This window comes from Pseudopodoces humilis, chromosome 29 (assembly GCF_049639895.1).
Source record: "Pseudopodoces humilis isolate 2021_Gansu_Grassland_sample_001 chromosome 29, ASM4963989v1, whole genome shotgun sequence".
In the NCBI taxonomy this organism is placed as follows: domain Eukaryota; kingdom Metazoa; phylum Chordata; class Aves; order Passeriformes; family Paridae; genus Pseudopodoces; species Pseudopodoces humilis.
This window is the reverse complement of record NC_142228.1, coordinates 4,497,604-4,519,756: the sequence shown is the minus strand read 5'-3', so window position 1 is coordinate 4,519,756 and position 22,153 is coordinate 4,497,604. Positions and strand designations below refer to the sequence as shown.

Below are 22,153 nucleotides of genomic sequence, written 5' to 3'. Positions count from 1 at the left end.
GCACTGCGCCGGCGGGAGCGCGCGCGGCGCGGGGCGGGTCCGGGCGGGGCGCTGAGCGGCGGCGGCGGCGGCGGCGGAGCAGCGAGAGCGGGGCCGGCCGGGCCGGGCCGGGCCGGGGCCGGGGCCGGGGCCGGGGCCGGGGCGGGCGGCGGGGGCCCGCCGGGCGGCCGGCGCCATGGGCACGGTGCTGTCGCTGTCGCCGAGCTACCGGAAGGCCCCGCTGTTCGAGGAGGGGGCGGCCACGGTGGGGCACTACACGGCGGTGCAGAACAGCAAGAACGCGAAGGAGAAGGGCCTGAAGCGGCACTCGCTGATCTCGGTGCTGCCCTGGAAGCGCATCGCTGCCGTCTCCGCCAAGAAGAAGAGCTCCAAGAAGGTGCAGCCCAACGGCGGCTACCAGAGCAACGTGACCCACCTCAACAACGAGAACCTGAAGAAATCGCTCTCCTGCGCCAACCTCGCCACCTTCGCCCCCCCGCCGCCCCCCGCCGCCGCCGCCGCCGCCCTCGCCTCGGCGCAGAAGGCGCCCCCGGCCGCGCCCGCCGCCGCCACCGCCACCCCGCGCCGGGTCGTGGTGCAGGCGTCCACCAGCGAGCTGCTGCGCTGCCTCGGCGAGTTCCTGTGCCGCCGCTGCTACCGCCTGAAGCACCTCTCGCCCACCGACCCCGTGCTCTGGCTGCGCTCCGTGGACCGCTCGCTGCTGCTGCAGGGCTGGCAGGACCAGGGCTTCATCACGCCGGCCAACGTTGTCTTCCTCTACATGTTGTGCCGGGACGTCATCTCGGCCGAGGTGGCCAGCGACCACGAACTGCAGGCAGTGCTGCTCACCTGCCTGTACCTCTCCTACTCGTACATGGGCAACGAGATCTCCTACCCGCTGAAGCCCTTCCTGGTGGAGAGCTGTAAGGAGGCCTTCTGGGACCGCTGCCTCTCCATCATCGACCTCATGAGCCCCAAGATGCTGCAGGTCAACGCCGACCCGCACTACTTCACCCAGGTCTTCGCCGACCTCAAGAAGGAGAGCGGCTCCGAGGAGAAGGGCCGGCTGCTCATCGGCCTCGACCGGTGAGCGCCCCCCGCGCCCCCCGGACACGCCGCGCCCGCCCGGCCCGGAGCCGCTTCCCGGGGGGATTTGCCCGGCGGGGAAGGGCGGGAGCCGCCGCCGCCCCCCCTGGGGGGACACGGGGGGTTCGGCCGGACCGGAGCGCAGACCCCCGGTTCCCTCCCGCGCCGCCGCTTTCCAGCCGCCCCCTCCCCACGCTGCGGGCCCGGGGATGCTGCGGCTCCGCCACGGGATTGATCCCAGCAATTCACGGATGGGGAGACAAGAACCCCCCCAGCCGATATCCCCCGGGAGCGGAGCGGGGCTCCGCGGGGCCGGTCACCGCATCACCGAGACAGAGCCCAGGTAGGGGGAAAAAAGGAAAAAAATTTCCTGTAAAGGCTCCAGCGGAGGCGGCTGAACCGGCCCGGTCGGGACTCACCGGCAGTACGGGGACAGAGACGCGGGCACGGCCCGGGGACCCCCCCACCCCCCCCTTCCTCCCTCATCCCCCCCCTTTATTTATTTTCTTTGAAGAGACTCGAATTCCCGAGCGGGTCCGGGTGACGGGAATCACCGCTACTGTTCATGAGATCAATGTGAAATGTCTTGTTCCCATCGTGCACTGATCATGAGTATTGTGTAAAGGATCTACTTGAGTGTGCAAGCAAGGGGAGCCGCCACATGCTGCTATATGAATTCTTCTAGAACAAACCCAACGAACTGCAAACCTGCGGGGGGGAAAGAGAAAAAAAACCCCTTCTTTCTTCTGTCATTGTTGCTTTTCCAGTGGTATTGCGCATGCAAACAGGAGCATTTTGTGTCTTCGGGGAAAAAAAAAAAGGAAAAAACGCATAAAAAAAATAATAATCAAAAGAAAAACCTTAATGAGAGATGGCTGTAAAATTACACCCATGCACAAAGACCCGCCACCACCCCGACACCGCAGTCTCGAGCCGGTATTCCCGTATCAGGCCTGGGGACTGAGACCTTCTTTTTGGGTTTTATCGGTTTTTTTTCTCCGTGTGCTCAGTTCTAGTTTAGTTCTGGTCCATCGGGCGTTAAACTGGTGAACGAGAGGGAGAAATAACGTGCCATTTATTTTTATTTTTGATTTTTCACTTGAAGCTCTTCATGGCTGTACATTGGACCCTGCTAATGATACATGTGTACGTACGTTTTTTTAGTGCAATCTCTTCTGTAGATCTTTGTTGACCAAATTGGTGGGTATTGTTACTTATTAATTTATATTTGTCTCATTTTGTATGTATGTGTATAGTGTGTTTGTAAGTATGTGTGGTTTATAACCCGACCGACTGTGTCATGGGGCTCAGTGTGCCTGTAATTTAATCCCCTCCCCTTATTTTTATTTATTTTTGTACTGTGCTGATTAAATAAAAATGCACTGACCATCCATTACACGGCAGCGCCTCGTGGCCGAGTCTTTTCTGCGCTCCCGGCCCTCGGACGCGGGGAATGGGATTTGTGTTGACGACAGAGGTTTTAACGCAGCAGCCGCTCTTTAATCGCGTTACCGGAGCCGAGGTCACCCCGTGGTGGGAGAGCGGCAGCAGCCGGAGGGGGGAAATCGGGATTTTGGGATAATTGGGATAATTGGGATATTGGGACACCGATCCCTCTGGGCATCATCGCCCCCGAGCCCCCGCGCTGGCAGGAACGGGCAGCGCCATGGTGGATCCAACTAATTGCTTTCTTTTATTATTTATTACAGTGAATTATGTAAACAAAACCCAGGTCCATTATAGTAGTTTTTTTTTTTCTGCTCTTTTACACATAAAATATCAGCGATTTATTAAAAAAAACCAAACCAAAACAAAAGGTTCATTGCATTATTGCCCCTGGCTGAGAATCGAAGTTTCAATTTAGAAATAGTTAATTTATGGGAAAACCAAGAATATATATATTTTATATATTTATATTTATATATATATATATAAAACCAGAGCAGGAACAGATTATATATAAGACACATCTCATCACATACAATATTGCCATCTCATGCTAGGAGAAATTTCCCAAGCCTGCAATTCGTTGCCGTCCATCCCAATTCCATCCGAACATTCTTTTGGGGGCACAAGGGTACAAAAGTGCTGATCCCACCCCCCACCTGCCCGGGGTTAGTGCGGGGGACGTTTGCACCGAGCCAGGGCAAGCGAGAAGTGCAAATCCAAAGGCACAGCAAGGCCGGGAGCTTCCCTGCGGAGCGGCCCCGGCAGGGCGGGGGTGTCCCGAGGCTTTGGCGTTGGTGCCGCTCCTCCCGAGGAGCCGCTGTGGGGTGAAAGGAGGCGCTGGAGGGTCCGGGGTGGTCCCGGGGTGGTCCCGGGGTGGTTCTGGGGTGTTGTGTGAGCGTGGCGGGGTCGGGGCTCCCTGTGTCACCTCCCGGCCCGGTGCCGGTGGTGCCCTGCCAGAAGAGCCCCTGGTCCGGCACAGGACCCTCGGGACATCCCAGAGCTGCACACCGAGCAGGGCACGGGGGGCTGGGATGGGATGCTGGGATCCTGCCGGGGCTGGTCCAAGGCCAGGGACAATGGGAATGGGAGAGCTCCGGTGTGGTGCTCCTCGTGCACGGGCTTGTCCCAGTTCATGCAGAGCCAGAGCTGCTCCACATCCGTCCCCCCTCCTCCCCCGGTCTCGGGGGTGACAGTGGGACACCAAGGCTGCAGCCACCTGTCCCCGTGCCCCCTGTCCATGGCACAGCTACAGGAAACCTTTTGTAGTGAGGAGCCTCTTCCAGGCTTTCTAATTCCCAAAATGCTCCATCAAACAAGTGCTCCCCATTTGCCGGCTGGGCTGGGACCCCGAGGTGGGGTCACCACAGAGCTCCCCCATCTCCAGGCTGGGAATCCTGACCTGACCAGCAGTGCCAGGACAATCCCAATGTACAATCCCAACAGCCTGGGCTGCTCAGGAACCACGGCACAGTGGGAACAAACCACTGGGGAGATCCACATCCCTCCTCCAGACAGAGCTCAGGGTTAGCTGGGCTGGGCAGGACGAGCCCAACACCCCAACAGCCACAGCCCATTGTGGGAAAAGCCAGGAAAACTCTTTGGAGGGAGGAGCTTGGGCACTGGCAGCTGGGGCTGTGCCAGGTTAATGTTGGATAGTGCAAAGCTTGGCCCCCCAAAGCTCCCCCTGTTCCTGGGCTTATCCCTGCCGTGGGTCCCTTTAGCCCTCCCTGACCCCAGCGCTGGCACAGCCACGAAGCCACGTGGATCATCTAAAAATTCAGCAAGGCCACACGGTCCCAATGGGAACCCACCAGCTTTAGGCCCTTGGAGGGGGTAATTAAGGCAGAAAGCAATGCAGGATTAACAAAACCTGCACTGGGGAGTCCCCTCTCCAGCCAAGGTGCCTCGATGGGTTAATGAATTCCCGAGGGAAAGCAGCAGGTCTGGAGGTGTCTCCATGTTCCTTCGCAGCCCCCGTGTGCCTGGAGAGGCTGCAGGAGTGTGGAGTGCCTCCGGTGGGGGAAGCCAGCCCTCCCTGCCCAGCCCGGCTCTGGTTCCGTGCGGGTTTGGCCCGACAGAACCTGATCCCTGAGCCGGGTATCTTTGGTTCCTCCGGAGGAGGCTGCATCGTATTGCAAAAACTGACACGCGGAAAAGGAACATGGAAAGGAAAATTGGAGAGGGGGTGAGGAATCAATGTGGAAGAAGGAAGAAGGGGTGGAAGTACCTATAAACTCTTTTTTCCGGACTAATTCCAAAGGAAGCACTTTCCTGATATTCCAGCCTGGTTTGTAATACGAAGAACAAGCCACTGGCTATTTTAAGCCTTCATTCCATGTGAATTTGGCTTTTCTAAACCCCTGCAATTTGGGTTTTCCAAACTTTGAACTTCAGAGGCTGCTTTAGGCACCTGGCAAATCGCCGCGGAGCATCTCCCGATGGATCCGGGCGGGTCCCAGGCGCGGGGAGGGTGAGCCCAGCCCCGCTTCGAGGGGAGGGGTCGTTAATTGCCCGGCACGCAGAGCACGAAGCCGGAGCGGTGCTTGGTGAAATCCGGTTGGGATTGGTTGATCTTGGTCTCCACGGACACGGTGCATTTCCTGCCGTGCAGGCTGCACTGCACAGGGTTGGTGACAGTGACGTGCAGAGAGCGCTTCTCCCTGCCAGGGCAAGGGACATGAGTCAGGAGGGGAGGGATGGGATGGATGGGATGGATGGGATGGATGGGATGGATGGGATGGGATGGGATGGGATCAATGGGATCAATGGGATCAATGGGACCAATGGGATCAATGGGATCAATGGGATCAGTGGGATCAGTGGGATCAGTGGGACCAATGGGATCAATGGGACCAATGGGATCAATGGGATCAATGGGATCAGTGGGACCAATGGGATCAATGGGATCAATGGGACCAATGGGATCAATGGGATCAATGGGATCAATGGGATCAGTGGGACCAATGGGATCAATGGGATCAATGGGACCAATGGGATCAATGGGATCAATGGGATCAATGGGATCAATGGGATCAATGGGATCAGTGGGACCAATGGGATCAATGGGATCAATGGGACCAATGGGATCAATGGGACCAATGGGATCAATGGGATTGCCACAGCTGGGAGAGGCGTGCTTGGGTCAGGCACATCCTGCAGCCATCCCAAAACTCTATGTTAAGCCAGGCCTGAGCTCTGAGCCCAGCTTTGGGCTCCTGCTTGTGAAGCCTCTCACTCTGGGATTGGGGTTGGTGCTGGTGGGAGGACTCAGCTCCATGGGCAGAGCACAGGCCAGGTCAAAGGGTCCAGGGGCTGCTGCCAGCCCGGCCACTGCCCACAGTGACCCCTCCCAGCTCTGTGCCTGCAGCAGTGACAGGGACACCCCTGGGCTGAGCTCAGAGACTGAAATACAGCCTGCAACAGTGAAAGGAACCACACGTGGGGCTCCCAATTCCCTCTCATATGGACAGATCAAGATGGCTCAGACAAAACTCTGTCCTTTTTGAACCCCCAACCCAGTTTTGCACTAAAAATGATTCCCATGAGTGAATCAGGACTTTGTGCCCCCATCAGTTTGTCCGTGGCTGTTGGGGTCACTGCCAGTGGGGACATGAGGACAGCAGGGCCAGGATGCCTGGCAAGAATGACCGCTTTGCCATAAAGGCCCCTGCTCTAAATCCCAAATAATGATCCTTGTGCCATAAGCAGAGAAATCATAAATCATGGAATCATTCAGGCTGGAAAAACCCTCTGGGGTCATCAAGTCCAACTGCTCCCCCAGCACTGCCAAGGCCACCACTGACCAGTGTCCCCAAGTGCCACATCCACATGGCTTTATAATCCCTCTGCCACTGCTGAGCAGCTGTTCCCATGAAGAGAGTGAAGAACACAGAACTGCCACTGTCACTGATGGCCTGGCTGCTCCAGGGGCTGGGATGGAGCTGAGGCCAAGGTGATGCCCACGATCCCTTGGGACCAGCCAAGAACTCCCAGAAATCCCCCAAGAGAAGGGATCCACAGGAAAAACCTGCAGCACATCTGTCCCCATGAGCCACCACCAAAGGGAAGAGTTATCCAGGGACTTGGCCTTTGGGAATTCTCTCCTGTGACCTCACCCACACTTTAAATTCCCCTATTTCCAGCATTTTCAGTATAATTTGAGTGGTTTAGAATAGTTGACATTGACTCTGTTGCCTCTCTGGATGCTCCAAACACCCCGAGGAATGTGCTGGGATCCCATTCCCTGTGTTTGGCTCCCAGACCCCAGATCCTGCCTTGTCTGAGCCATTTCAGCATTTCCACTGCCACAGCCCAAGTCCTTTGTGCAGTTTTTACTCCATTTCCATTCACAGACTGGTTCAGGTTGTGTCACATCCCTTAAGCTGCATTTTATGTAGTTCCCAAATAATTCAGATTTCCACCATTTCCATAACAATGCTTGGTTGGTTGGAGTGGGCTGGCAGGGCCCAGCACACAAAGCCCTGGTGTTGTTGCAGGTATTTAATGTTATTTACTCGTGTCTGGGTGAGCTGAGGCTGCAATCCCAGCTTAGGTTGCTATTTTTGCCGTGTCTTAGCAGAATGAGCTGCACACACAGAGGAGCCTTGTGGAGATCCCTGCCCCTTGGGAAGAGCTTCAGCATCAAGTGTCCCTAACAGGGATAAGGGTGAAGGACTTTCCCCTCCCCTACCCACCCCCAGCAAGTTCTAGGTGACCAGGCAGAGGACCTGGGGAGAGGAACATCAAGAACCTGAATTTTGACCCCAAGCAGGACCCAGGCCTGGGAATCCAAAGGTCCTGGATGCCCTGTGGCTGTGGGACCTGCAGGGAGCTGGATCAGTCTGGGTCTCAGCTCCTGCTGGGATGAGGAGAATCAACTGAAAACAGGTCTGAGTGAAGCTAACGCTGTCCTGGGATGGAGGAATGCTCTGATCTTTGCCATGTGTGACAATTCCATTAAATTAAGGCTTCCCTCCCCCTCTGTCACTTCCAGATCCCACCTTGCCAAAGCTCCTTCACTCATCACGTGTTGCTTTTCTTCATGTGAGGGCTCAGCCTCAAAGCCTTTTGCTGGGGGAGCAGGGCAGCTCCTAGCTGGAGCAATCCAGAGGGATCTGTGAGTGCCCAGGGATGTCAAACCCTGCTGGGCACCCCATGGCACCACCCCTGCCACCAGCCCCAGCTGGACCTGCTGGGACCTCGGGACTCTTGGCCGCTGCTCTGGTGCTTGGTCCGAGGCCAGAGAGGGAGAGAGGGGAGGAAATTCCCGTTTGGTTCCAGGCCAGCGGCAGAGCAGCCTCACTCCTGGAGCAGCAGTGGCAGAGGGGTGGCAGCTGCTGGCTGCCCTGGGGTCCCCACGTTTGCTTATGGGCCCCAAGAGAGGGAACAGCTGCTGCAGCAGCTGGGAAAGCGGACCGAGACCTTCCCAATCTCACTGCTACAAACGGCTTGGGGAGCTGCTTCCCTGAGCTCCTGCTGAATTTAGATCCTAAAGGAAGGGGCTGAGATGGACCAGAACAATCCTGGAAGAGAACAAAGTCTCTCACAGACAAGGGTAACACACAACAGAAATACTCTTTGGAGGTCAGTGATGCTCAGCAGGACCCTGATGGCAGCAAAGGCAGAGACAAGACCCACTTCAAATCAAACTTGAGATGAAAAAGGAGTTTTCATGGCTTTAACCTGTCCCACCACCTTTTTGGGACTTTGGACAAGGGCTGGAGGGACAGGACACAGGGAATTGATTCCCAGTGCCAGAGGGCAGGGCTGGATGGGATATTGGGCAGGAATTGTTCCCTGGCAGGGTGGGCAGACCCTGGCACAGGGTGCCCAGAGCACCTGGGGCTGCCCCTGGATCCCTGGCAGTGGCCAAGGCCAGGCTGGACATTGGGGCTGGAGCAGCCTGGGACAGTGGGAGGTGTCCCTGCCATGGCAGGGGTGGGAATGGGTGGGATTTAAGTTCCCTTCCCACCCAAACCAGCCTGGGATTCCTGTAGGTACCAGGCACTGCTGTGGCTGAGTCCAGCCCTGGCTGATGGCAGCTCTGGCTCTTCACCAAGCCCTGGTGTAACCAAACCCTCACAGAAGTCAAGTCCATCAGGACAAAGTGACAGATGCTGCTGCCGGGCTCCTCCTGGAAAATAATCCCACTTGTTATTAACAGTGATTCCATCAGCAGGATGTGAGCACTGCCAGGGGAGGAACCCCAGCCCCAGCACCCCGGAGTGAGGCTGCTGCTAAAACAGAACAGGCAAAAGAGATTCCGTGGGGAAGCTGGGATTCTACCCCAGCACTGCTCCCATCCAGGGAGCCACATGGGAATGTCTGTATGTGATGAACCATAGAGTAATTTCTGTTTATAATAAACACCAAAATGTTGGTGCTTTCTGCAAACTCAGGTCTTAATCCAATACAGGGAATATTTCTGGGTGGAAACAGCCTCTCCTGCCAGCTGAGCAGTTCCAGCCACAGCTGCTGATCCCAAGCTGGGGCTGCTCTTTGCCTTTTCCTGGCTCACTGAACCCTGCAGGACTGGGACACTTCTCCATCTACCCCAGCCCATCCCAGCACTCAGAGGGCCTTCCCCAGCTCCTCTTGCTCTCCTGGCCCACAGGAGGAGTTAAAGGCTCTGGTGGGAGCCCCACGTGAGCAGGGTCTGGGTGTAGGAGACACGTCCCACAGCCAGAGCAGCCCCTGAGACACCACAAGAGCTGAGTAGGCACTGGGGGAACGCTGGCAAAAGGGAAACCAGCAGAGAAAGGAGGACTCCGAGTGGAAGCAGATCACTGGCCCATGAAATACGAGTTTTGACTGAGCATTTAATCCAGGACCTCGGGGGAAACACAAGGCAAGTGGCGCAGAAATGGCCACAGACATCTGTCAGAGCTGCACACAGCACAGAAACATCCACGGCACCAACACGTGGTGGGAGGGAAATGGGAAAGGGAAGGAGTGCAGAAAGATGAGAGGGAGTTTTGGTGAGGACAAGTGGTGTAAGGCTGAAAAGTTAAATAAATTTATTTTTAAACAGATGTGAATACAGGAGATGCCAGGTTGGATGGGGCTTGGAGCAACCTGGGACAGTGGGAAGTGTCCCTGTCCATGACAGGGGTGGAACTGGGCTTTAAGGTCCCTTCCAGTCCAAACTATTCCGTAATTTCATGCTTAAGAACAAGCCCAGATGTCCTGGAATGCCATAGAAGGAGCTGTTATGGGCATGAAAACACAGCAAAGACTCATTGATGAGATATTCCCCACTGTGCTGTGAGCTCCATCTGGGAGCACAACGGGATGGGGAGCTGGGAACATCCCAGGGACAGCAGCACCAGCCAGGGGTGGGGAGCTGGGAACATCCCAGGGACAGCAGCACCAGCCAGGGGTGGGGAGCTCCAGAGCTGCAGCCCCATCCCTGACAGGGCTCCAATGGAACAGGGCTTTGTGCAGCTTTCCCAGGATTGGTAAATGAGGTTCTGTCCCATGGATGCAGCAAATGCCATCACAGAGTGGGAAATGAACTCTTTTCAGAAGCAGAATTTGGGCAGAGATGGCAAAGCCAGCACAGTAATTGCCTTATTTTCATGACAACAAACCAGAGGGATTTCAACCAAGTGTGCAACCAAGTGTGAAATGAGGGCTCAGCAGCAATGAACCCACTGGGATGGATTCCAGAGGGGATTGCTTTAAACCATCAAACCTTTCCAGAGTTTAGACCAAGGCCTCTTTCTGGAAAGGCAGGAGCACTGTGGGCTGCCTGGTTGGCTTCCAGCTCAGGATATTCTGTGATTTTGTGGCTCCAAGAACTCCTGCAGCTGCACACAAGATGTGAGGATTGTGAGGGGCAGGATGGAGAACACCCCATAATGGTAACACCTTATGTAAGTCAGTGCTGCAGCCTCATCTGGATCCTGGCTGCAGTCTTTGAGAGGGCTCAGCCATAAAAAAAACATTAAAAAGGCTCCCAGATGAAGGGAGGCTGCAGAAAAGAGCCCAAAAAAGCAGCAGCTATATTCTGCATGGAGAAAATACACAGGAAGCGGGGAGAGAGAAACTCAAGAGGTCTAAAAAAAAGACAGTTTTCAAGGCTCTGCTTCCTAACAGGAGCCAAGGAGACAATCAGGGATGCTGAAAATTTCAAGGAGGGTTAAATCAGCTTTCAGTGCTTTGTGTGGTGTCACTGCTGGGGCGGACTCCAGGCTGTGGTGGCAGAGAAGTGACAATATGGAGTCATAAAATCATGGAATGCTTTGGGTTGGAAGGAACCTTCAAGACCATCAAGTTTCAACCACATCCAGTGGTACCCCTGCCATGGGCAGGGGCACCTTCCACTACCCCAGGTGGCTCAAATCCCCATCCAACCTGGCCTTGGACACTTCCAGGGATGGGGCAGCCATGGAATAACCTGAGCCAGGGCCTCCCCACCCTCACAGGGAGGAGTTTCTTGAGCAGGGTCTAAAAAGACACCGGGTACAAGATGGGTAAAATAAACAAGGACATATCTGAGTTACAACAAATGTCATTTGGGGACAGATAAGTGTTCTCTCAGGAGGGTTTAGGGCCCAGGTTGGGTGTCTGGCAGGGCAGGGATCAGGGTGTATCTTGCCTGAGCAGTTGTGGGTTTCTGCAGCTTGCAGGACAATGATACTGAGAGTAATGGGCTCACATGAAAACTTACAGACCTCACTGAGAAAATTATTCCTACAACAGCTTCAGTGGAGAAAAATAGGAATAGCTGGATTCTCAAGAGGTACAGGAGCAAAACCTGCCCTGAAACCTTGTGTGCCTTTTGTGTCCCCCCTGTACCACACAGTGTGTGGGAGCTGCTCCCAGAAGGAATGACACTCTCCATGGGAAGGGCTGACACTCTCCATGGGAAGGGCTGACACTCTCCATGGGAAGGGCTGACACTCTCCATGGGAAGGGCTGACACTCCCCATGGGAAGGAAGGAAGGACTGACACTCTCCATGGGAAGGAAGGAAGGACTGACACTCTCCATGGGAAAGAAGGAAGGACTGACACTCTCCATGGGAAAGAAGGAAGGACTGACACTCTCCATGGGAAAGAAGGAAGGACTGACACTCTCCATGGGAAGGAAGGAAGGACTGACACTCCTCCTGTGCCCACAAGAATCCCCAAAGCTGCTGTCCCCAGGGAGCTGGGACACAAAGGGCATCATCACAATAATCCTGGGTGGATATTTAATTCCAGAGCTGCAGCTCCAGCATCTCAGCTCTGCCTCTCCCAGGGCAGTCACATCTCAAGTGTGGCAGCTCCAAAGCACCAGGACCCACTGCCAGAAGAGATTTACACACCCAGGCCATAAATTTCCCTATGTAAGACTCAGATGATTTTGACAGCATCATGCCTGGGACTCCTTGGCACGCTCCACCTTTCCCATTCAGCTCTTGTTAGAACACCCTGGCTCTTGTAAAAGGTTAAAAGCAATGATTTACTGTCCTGTGAGATCCAGAAATGATTTTAAATCCTCTTTCCTTCTTGACTCTGGGCTGTACTGAGAACCCCCCTCCACCCAGCCACCCCCATCAGAACAGCCCCAAAGCCAGAGCTCGCAGCTCCCTCCATCCCACGGCTCCTGAGGAGGAAGGAGATGAACCAGGAGCCATTTCCAGGGACAGATCTCTCCCTCTGGAGGCAGCAGGGGATACACACAGACAGACAGACACAGACAGATACAGACACACAGACAGACACAGACAGATACAGACAGACACAGACACAGACAGACACAGACAGATACAGACAGATACAGACACACAGACAGACACAGACAGACACAGACAGATACAGACAGACACACACACAGACACACAGACACACACACACACAGACAGACACAGACAGACACAGATACAGACAGACAGACACACACACAGACACACACACACACACACACAGACACACACACACACAGACACACACACACACACACACACACACACACAGACAGACACAGACAGACACAGATACACACAGACAGACACACACACAGACACACACACACACAGACACACACACACACACACACACACAGAGACACACACACACACACACACAGAGACACACAGACACACACACACAGAGACACACAGACACACAGAGACACACACACACACACACACACACACAGACACACAGACACACAGACACACACACACAGACACACACAAACACACACAGAGACACACACAGACACACACACAGTGCACACACACACACACAGTGCACACACACACACAGAGACACACACACACAGAGACACACAGACACACACACACAGACACACACACACAGACACACACACACAGACACACACACACACACACACACACAGAGACACACAGTGCACACACACACAGACACACACACACACAGTGCACACACACACACACACACACAGAGTCTGTGACTCACACGTGCCATGAGGGAGATGAAAACATTTGGAAGCACAAGAGCTTTCCCAGCCCTGCCTTGTGAAGCCTCTCAGGGCTCTCAGGATGGTTTTCCCCAGCTCCACCGGCTTTTCGGAGCTCTGTGCTTGTCGAGCTCCTCAGAGCCAGGTGGCCTTGGCAGAGATCAGACATTAAGACAGATCAAAGTGTTGGAAAAGAGGCTACAAAGAATGTCAGACACGAATCAAGGAGATCTCAAGTCAGGATCAAAAGGAGAATTTCCATAGTCAAAGGTCAGACCAAGTGCTCCAGGCATTTTGATGCTGGGAAAGGTCACTGAGCTGATCACAGCTGCCAGGGCCTTCCTCACCGTGTGATTTTTCACCATTATCTGCAGTCAAATGACACTTGAGACACTGCATTTTTTTTTCCATCTTCAAAAACAGCCAATATTTACAGTATATTTATTTTGTGTTTCGTGGTCTGCTCAGGCAAATCATCTCAGAGGATGCGAGAAGTGGCTTTTCAGAAACAATTTGTTAATGCGCAGGAGAAGCACCAGGCTAAAGTGGGAGCTGAGAACTCAACCCCTCCACTTAAGAAGTGGCTTTCAAGCCTTTGTGGCTCAGCCTTGCCCATGTGCTGTCTGTGCAGCTCACACTGACACTGAGTTACCAGAGCAAAGCACAGCTGCTTTTGGGAAGTGCTCGGAGACACGGATTTCATCACCACGCTGCTGAGCTGTGACAATGCCAGTTTTGCCCTTTTAATGTGCAACAAGAGTTGTTAATTTGTGTCTCTTCCCAATGCAAAGTGTCACACATGTCCCATGGCACAGGGCAAGGCAGAGCCAAGCCAGCTGCACTGAGATAGATGTTTGAGCCATAAAATCCTCTTTCCTGAGATGACAGAAGCTGCCACAACACTGCTGGGCCTTTTCCATGATGTGTCTGCAGCACATGCAGGTGTATTCCTTCCCCTCTGGCTGAGATGCAAACCCAGTCCATTCAGTATTGGGCTATCTCATTCCTAAAATCCATTTATTCCCATTGTTCCCGAGGCTGGGAGGTCCCAGACCAGACCTGAGCTGCACTTCCTTCCTCACTGATTTGGGACCTGGGGTGTTTTGCATCCCTCCTCAGGAGCCAGGGAGAGTTGGGAATGCCAGCGAGCTGGGAAATATTTCTGTCTCTTCCAGCAAACCCCTTTGGTTTAGGTGCTCCTGGGCAGGGGCTGCTCCTCCTCTGCCCTTCCCAGGGCTGCTCTCCTGCTTTGGGGGCTTGGGCCAACAGCCAGCTTGCTGTAAAACACCCAAACAGCCAAGGGCAAGCCAATGGGGCAGGTCCCAGCCATGGGGCTGCACCCCAAAGCAGTACTTTATTGTGGGAAACCATAAAAAACCAGAAGTGGTTTGAGACATCACTTTGTGTGTCCCTGCATGGTGTGTCCCTGCAGCCTGGGCCATGGAGATACAGAGGGAATGTCACTGTTCCTATCATGTGACATCCAAGATAGGGATCACAATCCCACCCAAACTCCATCCCCCTGCTGAACGAGGACCAGCCCTCACTGCCTGAATCCCCACCCCAAGCCCTGGCACAGCGCTGGCCCTGAGCTGACCATGGTGAGCTTTGGGGTGGGAGGGATGCACGGGAGGCCCTGAGCTCAGCTAAATCTTGCCTGGACCTCGTTACCCCTCTGGGCTATTAATTCATCCTTGGCCAGCCTGGACAGGGCTTGGAGCAGCTTGGGCTGGTGGAAGGTGTCCCTGCCCAAGGTGAGATGCTCTCCCAACCCAAACCATTCCATGTATAAATTTCCCCTTCCCTGCCCACCCCAGCACAGGAGGCTCCAGGCTCTCTCAGTTCTGCTCCTGTGGGAGCTGGGAATTCATCTTTGTGGTTCAAAGAGTCTCAGGTTTTCCCACCCCTTGTGCCATCAGCTCCCAGTGCCTGATGCCATTCATCCCCCATGAGAACTCCCTAAAGGCGCTCAGGGGTTTTGTGGAAGAAAAACACAGGGTCACTCAACAGGGCATTTCCTGGGAACCTGCAGTAATGAAGGAACTTAAAAAAAACAGTAAAAAACCCCATCAATATTGTGTTAAATATTTCATTTCCACCAGCAGCCAAAACGAAAAATTTCCCATTCCCTGGGGTGGAGGCAGCTGCCAGCCCCCCATGGCAGCCAGGGCTGATGGATGATGGATGGAACATCCTGGTAGAGGCCCCCAACCTGCCACACACCCCCCTGGAGAGAAATCTAAAATCCACCCAGTGCTCCTTCCCTGATCCCTGTCATACCACAGGCATGGGGGGTGGATTAAATGACCTTTAAGGTCCCTTCCAATCCAAACTGTTCAATGATTTTGTGAATTAAATTCACTCAGAATTCAATGTAATTTGAATTTTTGAAGGGAAGGAAAAGGGTGGGGAGAGTTGGGTCAGGGCATGTGGGGCTTGTGGCTCCTGGTGGCAGCAGGGAGGGTGATGGGGACACATCACAGTCCCCACGTGCTGCTCACCTTCACCTCCCCAACCCCACCCTGCTCTCAGCATTGACAGCACCAGGGATAAACTGCAGCTTCTTCTGCAGCCTCCAATTAACTCACATTTCAGAGCTATTCTGAGCCTGGCAGAGCTTTGGGGAGTCAGAGCCCATCCGGCTCCCGGCTCTGCTGCGGCCGCAAGATGCTGGAGTGTTACATATTTTATAAAAACCACCATGCCAAAAATATGATTCCAAGTCCTTGGCTGGAGCAGAGGAAAGCAGCACATGGGGGTGATGCCAAGAGCCTGGCATTAGAAATGCACCAGCACATAAATAAAATAAGAGCACTTAGGAAGATGAGTGCAGAGCTGCCTCCTGTTTGGGACATCATGGACTCAATTCCTGGGTTGAGAAACAGCAAAAGTTTTTCCTTTTATTTTCTTCCCAGTGCTGCTCTTTGTCATGGCCCATCTGGGGGAATGAACTCACCAGCCCCACATTTACTGGGGCACATTTGCAAAGTCCCCCCTCAAAGGATGTTCCCAGCCTGTTCAGCAGCTGCTGATCAAATCCTGCCTGCTGAAGTTTAAGGAAGGTAAAAATTCCACCCCCCCAAAAAAAAATACTTCAGAGGGAATCCAGAACCTTTCAGGCATCTGGGATGTGTTTGTTCAGCATCTGCAAGACTGTGAGGTACAGGGGGCTGATGGAGAGGACAAATGTGTGGGATTATTCATCAGTTTCCCACTCAAATTTACAAGGGGCAACAGTTTTGGAGTAGCAAGGAGTGGTTGGAACAGCTGATGGATGCTTTACACTGGAAAACAACAGCACAGAGAAGCTCTGCTCTCGCTTTGGTACAGAGAAAACCTCCAGCCATCCCGAGGGATGAGCAGCTCTGCTTTTCCCACTGCAGGGCTGTGAATTAAAAGGATATTTTTAGAGCCTGGCAGAGGTCTGAAGCCACAACAAGGGGGAAGCTGCCACGGAGCTCCCAGAGATCACCCAAAATCATGATAGGAAAACAAATAGCATGGACCCTTTTGAAATTCTCTGCTTTTTTCTCATTATTCCTTGGGATCCACCTGTGCCAGTGAGGCTGCCAGGAAGCAGCTGGGATAAGAGAGAGGACAATTTGCTATGGTGGAGTCACCAGCTCGGCTTGCCTGGCTCCAGGGGCTGGAAGCCACGGGGACAACAGCAGCAGGGCTGTGCCCAGGCACAGGGGATGGGAAGCAGGGTTGGCACATCCCACCCCCAGCTCCGGCTCGGTGCCAGCTCACGGGGGGGCTGTGCAGGGCTGGGCGGGCGCTGCAGAGCCGGGGCAAACACTCAGCTCAGCTCCCTTCTATTCCATGCACATCCCTGCTGAGCTCGTTAAAGCCGGAGCTGGGAATGTGCCGGGAGGGCTCTGCCATCCTGGGGAACATCCAGGGCCAGGAGCACGGGCACGGTGGTGGACAGGGATGGGATGGATGTGGGGGTGAAAAGGGGTCGTTGGGGGTGCTGGAGGGGCGCTGGAAGGATGATGGAGAGCGGCTGCTCCCGGCTCTGCAGCTCGCGGTCGCTATAGCAACCTGCATATCCCTCATCCCATCTGATGCCTCATCGCTGCCAGCCAAGCGGGGCTGCAGAGCAGCGGGACGGGTTCATTCACTGCTCCCCGCAGCCGGGCATCCCCTGGAGAAGCACAAAGCTGCACGAACTCCCCTCTCGGAGGGGTTTTTCACTGTCCCGGCCGCTGCAGTGGCGGCGCTTTCGGGCGGGCTTTCACCGTGACCTACTTAATGCAGGACGCGGTGACATCAGGTCCCATTGGCAGCGGCTCCCCGGCCCTCGGGCCGCTGTGTCCGGCAGCAGAGCCGGGCTAATCCGGCCCCGAGGGCTCATCCAGCCGGGGAGGCACCTCCGGCCGCCGGGGAACCTCGCTCTGCCAGCACCGACCGTGCCTCCCCTCCCCTGGCTCCTGCCTCTATTTCCAGAGCTGATCTGAAAACCCAGATTTTTCTCCTTTTCTAATGGAAAGAGAGAGAAATTAGCTAAAGCTTCAGGGGACACAGAAGCAGCACGAAGAGAGAAGCGCCCTTGTGCTGAGCCCCGCTGCGGTTTTTTTCCAGAGAGCGGCTCCGCGCCCCCCGGGAAGGGTCACACAGGACGGGCAAGCAGCGACACACACGGGCATTTCCCCACGCCTTTAGGGCCAGGACCAGCTCGTTCCTGGCTGTTAAACCCATGGGTTCTTGCGGAATGGGGGCGCAGAGGGAGGGGGTGCTCGTGGCTCGGTGCCAGCGAGGAAGGCAGCTCCTCCTCCTCCTCCTCTCCCAGCATCCACATGGTGACACTTCAGCTGAGGAAGCTGAATCATCCTTCAATTAATGACAGGCTTTTAAGCTGATGTTGAGGAGTCTCCTCTTAAAAACGCCCCTCTCCAGGGCCAGAAGGGAAATGGCTGGGACACGGGGATTGTTCCACCGCTGGGATTTGTGCTGTCCCTCCCGGGAGCCGTGTGATGGGAGCGATGTGGCAGCAGGGACGCTGCAGGCAGCTCCGGCTCCCTTCAAACACCTTGTCCTGGCAAAGCAAGGACAGCTAAAAACACATCCCCAAGGCTGCGGAACAGGGCAGGGAAGGGTCAGGCTGGGGGTGACGGACGGGAAGGGGAAACAGCACAGTCAGGGTGACTCAGGGCAGACCTCGCATTGCTCCATCACCGCAGCCAGGCTTCAGTTCTGAACCCGCTGCTGCTTCCCTCCGATCCCTGGGACAGGAGCACACCCAGGGCCCTTCGGAGAAGCCTGGAGAGACACAGCAAATGTGCAGGGCTTAAAAAGGGGATTAAACACAGGATGAGGTCGGAAGAAAGCCAAGGAGCAGCTTGGACTGAGGTTGGTGCTACTGAAAAATCCCTGGGCAGAGCCCAGGGGTCTCAGGAACAAGAACCCAGATCTTGAAGTGACTCAGAGCACTTGGGTTGGGCTGTTTTAAGGATGGTGTCTGAACAGGTTACAGCTGTTCTCGGGGTGTTGGGGGCTGATGAATCTCATCTACACCAAACTTCCCCAAGAGTGCTGCTTTGTAAACAGACCTGAGGAAATCTGGCCTCTTTCCCAACACAAAGGATGGGGATGGCTGGGCATTAAAGAGAATTCTGGGCAGAAAAGAGAAGAGCAGTAACTGCAGCAGGGAATGAGGACGTGGATGGGTTAAGGAGGAAGAGGGGGATTTTAGGAAAGGCAGGAAGGAAGGGTGAGATTGATTGGGCTACAGCAGTCCCATGTCCTATAATGAAGGGAAAAGTTGCTTCCTCCACCAGGTAAAACTGTCCATGAGGGAAAGCCCAGCTCGAATCAGCACTGACATCACCTCTAGATCAGCATTACAGCACCCCAATGACACACTTGGATCCTAATCAAATTTCAGGCATGAGGGAAATCATCCCTGTTCCACTTGGGAGCACTGGGGTGAGCTGGGATTGAAGACACAAAGCCTGGGGAGAACAGAGGCTGGGGCAGTTTTGTAAGGAAGATTTTCTTTCCATCACAAAACTTTAAAGTCAAGGAACCGAGTCCTGCCATTAGTGCAGACATTTAAAAAGAGGAATTTCATTGTGGATTCCTAATGTCCTCTCCAAGAAGCAGGAGCAGTGAGATCAGCCTAAGCTGAGGTGACAGCCGGCCTGGCAGGAGGGTGGCACCAGCCACAGGCACTCCTGGAACACAGACTCAAGTTGAGAAATCCAAATCCACCTCAAACGACCAAGGGCAGCCTGTTCTCTGCATTTCAAGCCAGATGATTCCTGAGAACATCCAAATTTCCCTGTTTCCTTAATATTATGCATTCATGACACTGCAAGGCACCAAGGACGAGGCTCAGAGCAGGGAAATCAATTTTTTATGTGACAGCAGAATGACAGGCAGGGTTTTAAGTGGATTTTGTGTATTCAGAGAGGTTGAGCAGACAATTTGGGGGTTATTATTTCAGGAGCATCTGCTGAGCTGTTCCAGAGTGGTCTCAGTTTCACTTCTGCAAAGTAAAGGGCTCTGAAGCTGCAATCCCAGAATGAAAACACTGGCACTTCTGCTTCTCTTTGTTCTCTTTATTCCCTGATACATTAGCACAATTCACATAGGCAGGAAAAAAAGCAACTTGCTGTGAAGAGAGACAACTACATCTTATTTAAATACCTGACCTATTTCTACTTTTCCTTTGCCTCACTCCACGAGGAGTCTGGATTTGCAGAAATAGCTAAAAAAATGTGTCAGATCATGTGAAAAATGCTCTTCCCTGTGGCAAAGCTGGCATGAAAAACAGGTGCATAAACAAAGAGATTCTTACTTACAGAAATGCAGAGTTTGGGGGGGAAATGCACATTTCCAGGCTGATACCCAGAGTGCTGGGAAGGGACCTCAAAGCCACCCAGTGCCACCCCAGCCATGGCAGGGACACCTCCCACTGTCCCAGGCTGCTCCAGCCCCAATGTCCAGCCTGGCCTTGGCCACTGCCAGGGATTCAGGGGCAGCCCCAGCTGCTCTGGGCACCCTGTGCCAGGGCCTGCCCACCCTGCCAGGGAACAATTCCTGCCCAATATCCCATCCAGCCCTGCCCTCTGGCACTGGGAGCCATTCCCTGGCTCCTGGCCCTCCATCCCTTGTCCCCAGTCCCTCTCCAGCTCTCCTGGAGCCACTTTAGGCCCTGGAAGGGGCTCTGAGCTCTCCCTGGAGCTTCTCTTCTTCACCGGCTCTCAGCCTTTGCACAACATTTAATTTTCCTGTTGGGGTGTCACTGCAGAACAATAGCTCCATAAACACAATGTGGACACACAACACCCAAATGTCTGTCACCAGCTGCCTCTCCTGAAAACACAGCCAATCCCACGGGATCTGCCCCAGACCCAGCTTGCTCAGCAGGCAGCTGATCTCATGCTGCAGATCACGGGCTGGATCCACATCCCAGCCCTATCAGGCAGGGTTTTAATGATCTGAGGAAAATCTCATCCAGCTTTTGCAAGGTGACGCCCCAGGAAGGTGCAAGGAGGGTTCAGCCTGAAGGGAGAGGGCCAGTGAAGGGCTGGTGACTGCCTGTGACCCGGCAGTGAAGCCCCTGGAGCCCCCATGTCCCTGGAAAAACCACGGGTCAGTTCCTGAGCAGGCTTGGGATGCAGCTTGAGAGCAGTCATGTACCAGGCACAGGAAAATGCATTTAATGACTGTCTGGCACAGTTTGTATCCTCAGCTGCAGGAGAATTGATCCTTCTTCCTATCTCTGATTGCAGGGAGGGCAAGTTTTCCCTGAAATGCTATTTTTGAGCCTCTTCCCTTCCCACACTGGACCTGCTGCTCTGCATGGATCAGAGCCAAGGCTGTGATTCCTGGCAACGCCACTGCTGCAACTCCATCAACAGAGTCATCATCCCAAACAAACTGGGACCCTCTGCCCCCCTGGATTCATCCTTTTGGACTCATCCCATCCTTACACAAACACCCCACAGGGATTTGGTGCTGCTGCCAAGGTTGCAAGAAGATGGACCTGGTGATGTGCAGGGTTTTATGCTCCTGGATCAGTTTCTCCACAGACAGATAAATTTATCTAAGAATATGACATGGCACGAGATATCCTGAAGGTTTCCAGCCTAAGGGGAACACTGGTCACTTCCAAGGGCTGTGGCAAGGACAGTGACAACAATCCTGAGCTGTATCAGATCCTGTCTGTAATTACCAAATACTGGAGCTTCACCATCAGCAGCTCCATCTCTCAGCAGGCAGAATTTTCACTATTTCTGCTTCCATATTTTGAGGCTGTGCTGGGAGAAATCAGCACTTCTGCACATGGCACTGAGAAATTTGCTACATCAACCAAATGCCTGCAAAGCCAAAGCCATTAACAAATCAAACATCATGGCTCAGACATTCAGCATGAATTTATTTTGCTGCAGTCATTCCAGCTGAGCAAAATATCTCCCCCCAAACGAGTTCCTAATCAGCCTCCATCCTCCTCCAGGCTCACCACAGTTAAATCTTTCACATTGCTCCCAAAAACTTGAGAAATTGAGTTGTGGACAGGGAAAAATGAGTTGTGGAATAAATGTTTCCCCCAGAAGCAGAAGAACTCTTTGTTCCAAGGCTGTCATGTCAGTTCAAGAGGCTCCCTATATGTTTTCTGAAGAGCCTTTGCAGTGACAAGATAAGATGCCACCACTGTGAAATAATCTCTGGGAAAAAGAGCAATTCCTGCTGCCTGAGGGCTCTGCTCCCACTGGGGCTGAGGCGGCTGCAGGGGCCCAAATGCCAAATTAACCCTTCAGCTCCACACAACCTGCACAGGGAGCATCTTCCTCCCATCAGAACTCTTCCAAACACTTCCACTGACTTCCCACATGTGGAAAGTTCTTCAGTCCAGCTGAACAACTGCACTCAGGACTTTTTGCTCCTCAGGTTTTTGGTGCAGACAGAGGCAGCTGATGGAGTTTTCAGTATAAAAAAAACCAAACCAAATCTTTTTGATTTCCTCAATCTCATGACTTTCCCTTCCTGTGTGCAGCACAGTGAACTGACCTCTTCCCCTTGGCAGCTCAGAGCTTCTCTGCCTGCAGCCCTGGAGGCAGAATGCGCTGATGGGAGAAGAGCTGAGGACACCCCGGAGCAGGGGACACGGGGACACAGTGACACCACAGACCTGTCACACCCATGAGCACAGGGAGTGGAGACCAAAAAGTCAGCAGGAAAGGCCAGAGGATGTAAGGCAG

General features: G+C 54.0%; 2 protein-coding genes across 3 annotated transcripts in view; one reads left to right on the top strand and one right to left on the bottom strand.

The window, feature by feature from the left end:
- Positions 1–136: 136 nt before the first annotated feature.
- On the top strand, positions 137–2,468 carry CDK5R1 (cyclin dependent kinase 5 regulatory subunit 1). The gene has a single exon (XM_005532619.3). It carries the CDS (start codon positions 176–178, stop codon positions 1,067–1,069), a length of 894 nt encoding a protein of 297 aa, XP_005532676.1. The 5' UTR covers positions 137–175; the 3' UTR covers positions 1,070–2,468.
- Positions 2,469–2,734: 266 nt separating this feature from the next.
- Positions 2,735–22,153, bottom strand: part of MYO1D (myosin ID) — a 153,687-nt gene continuing 134,268 nt past the window's right edge. For both annotated transcript variants that reach the window (XM_005532618.3, XM_014261171.2), the window contains one exon: positions 2,735–5,174. In XM_005532618.3, coding sequence (XP_005532675.1) covers positions 5,018–5,174 — 157 coding nt within the window. In that variant the 3' untranslated portion in view covers positions 2,735–5,017. The remainder of the gene's footprint in view (positions 5,175–22,153) is intronic.

Bases quoted from the DNA above. Each gene is read 5' to 3' on its own strand.
- CDK5R1 (XM_005532619.3), top strand. From the start codon at position 176: ATGGGCACGGTGCTGTCGCTGTCGCCGAGCTACCGGAAGGCCCCGCTG.